Source organism: Gavialis gangeticus, unplaced genomic scaffold (assembly GCF_001723915.1).
Source record: "Gavialis gangeticus isolate Ggan-Ray unplaced genomic scaffold, GavGan_comp1, whole genome shotgun sequence".
NCBI lineage: Eukaryota > Metazoa > Chordata > Crocodylia > Gavialidae > Gavialis > Gavialis gangeticus.
In genome coordinates, this window is record NW_017728993.1 from 26,167,851 (window position 1) to 26,168,063 (window position 213).

At 75.1% G+C, this 213-nt stretch overlaps 1 protein-coding gene across 4 annotated transcripts in view; it reads right to left on the reverse strand.

Moving 5' to 3' along the window:
• Nucleotides 1–195, reverse strand: part of BTBD19 (BTB domain containing 19) — a 3,564-nt gene extending 3,369 nt beyond the window's left edge. For all 4 annotated transcript variants that reach the window (XM_019501410.1, XM_019501409.1, XM_019501408.1 and 1 more), the window contains exon 1: nucleotides 65–195. In XM_019501410.1, coding sequence (XP_019356955.1) covers nucleotides 65–153 — 89 coding nt within the window. In that variant the 5' untranslated portion in view covers nucleotides 154–195. The remainder of the gene's footprint in view (nucleotides 1–64) is intronic.
• Between the last annotated feature and the right edge of the window lie 18 nt (nucleotides 196–213).

The following is a 213-nucleotide window of genomic DNA, read 5'->3' on the forward strand; positions in this document are numbered from 1 at the left end:
CTGGTGCGGGGGGGGGGGCTGCATGCAAAGTGGGGTGCAACTGGCCGTGGCTCGGACGTCTCACCTGAACCGCGGGCTGTCTACCAGGCTGGCCAGGGCGGCCCGGAAGCCATCCGCGTCCCCGTGCAACTGGGCAGAGCGGGGCTGGGCCATGGGGCGCAGGCGGCCTGGGCTGCTCCGTGGCCTCCTGCTCCCCCCCCGCCCCCCCGGCTT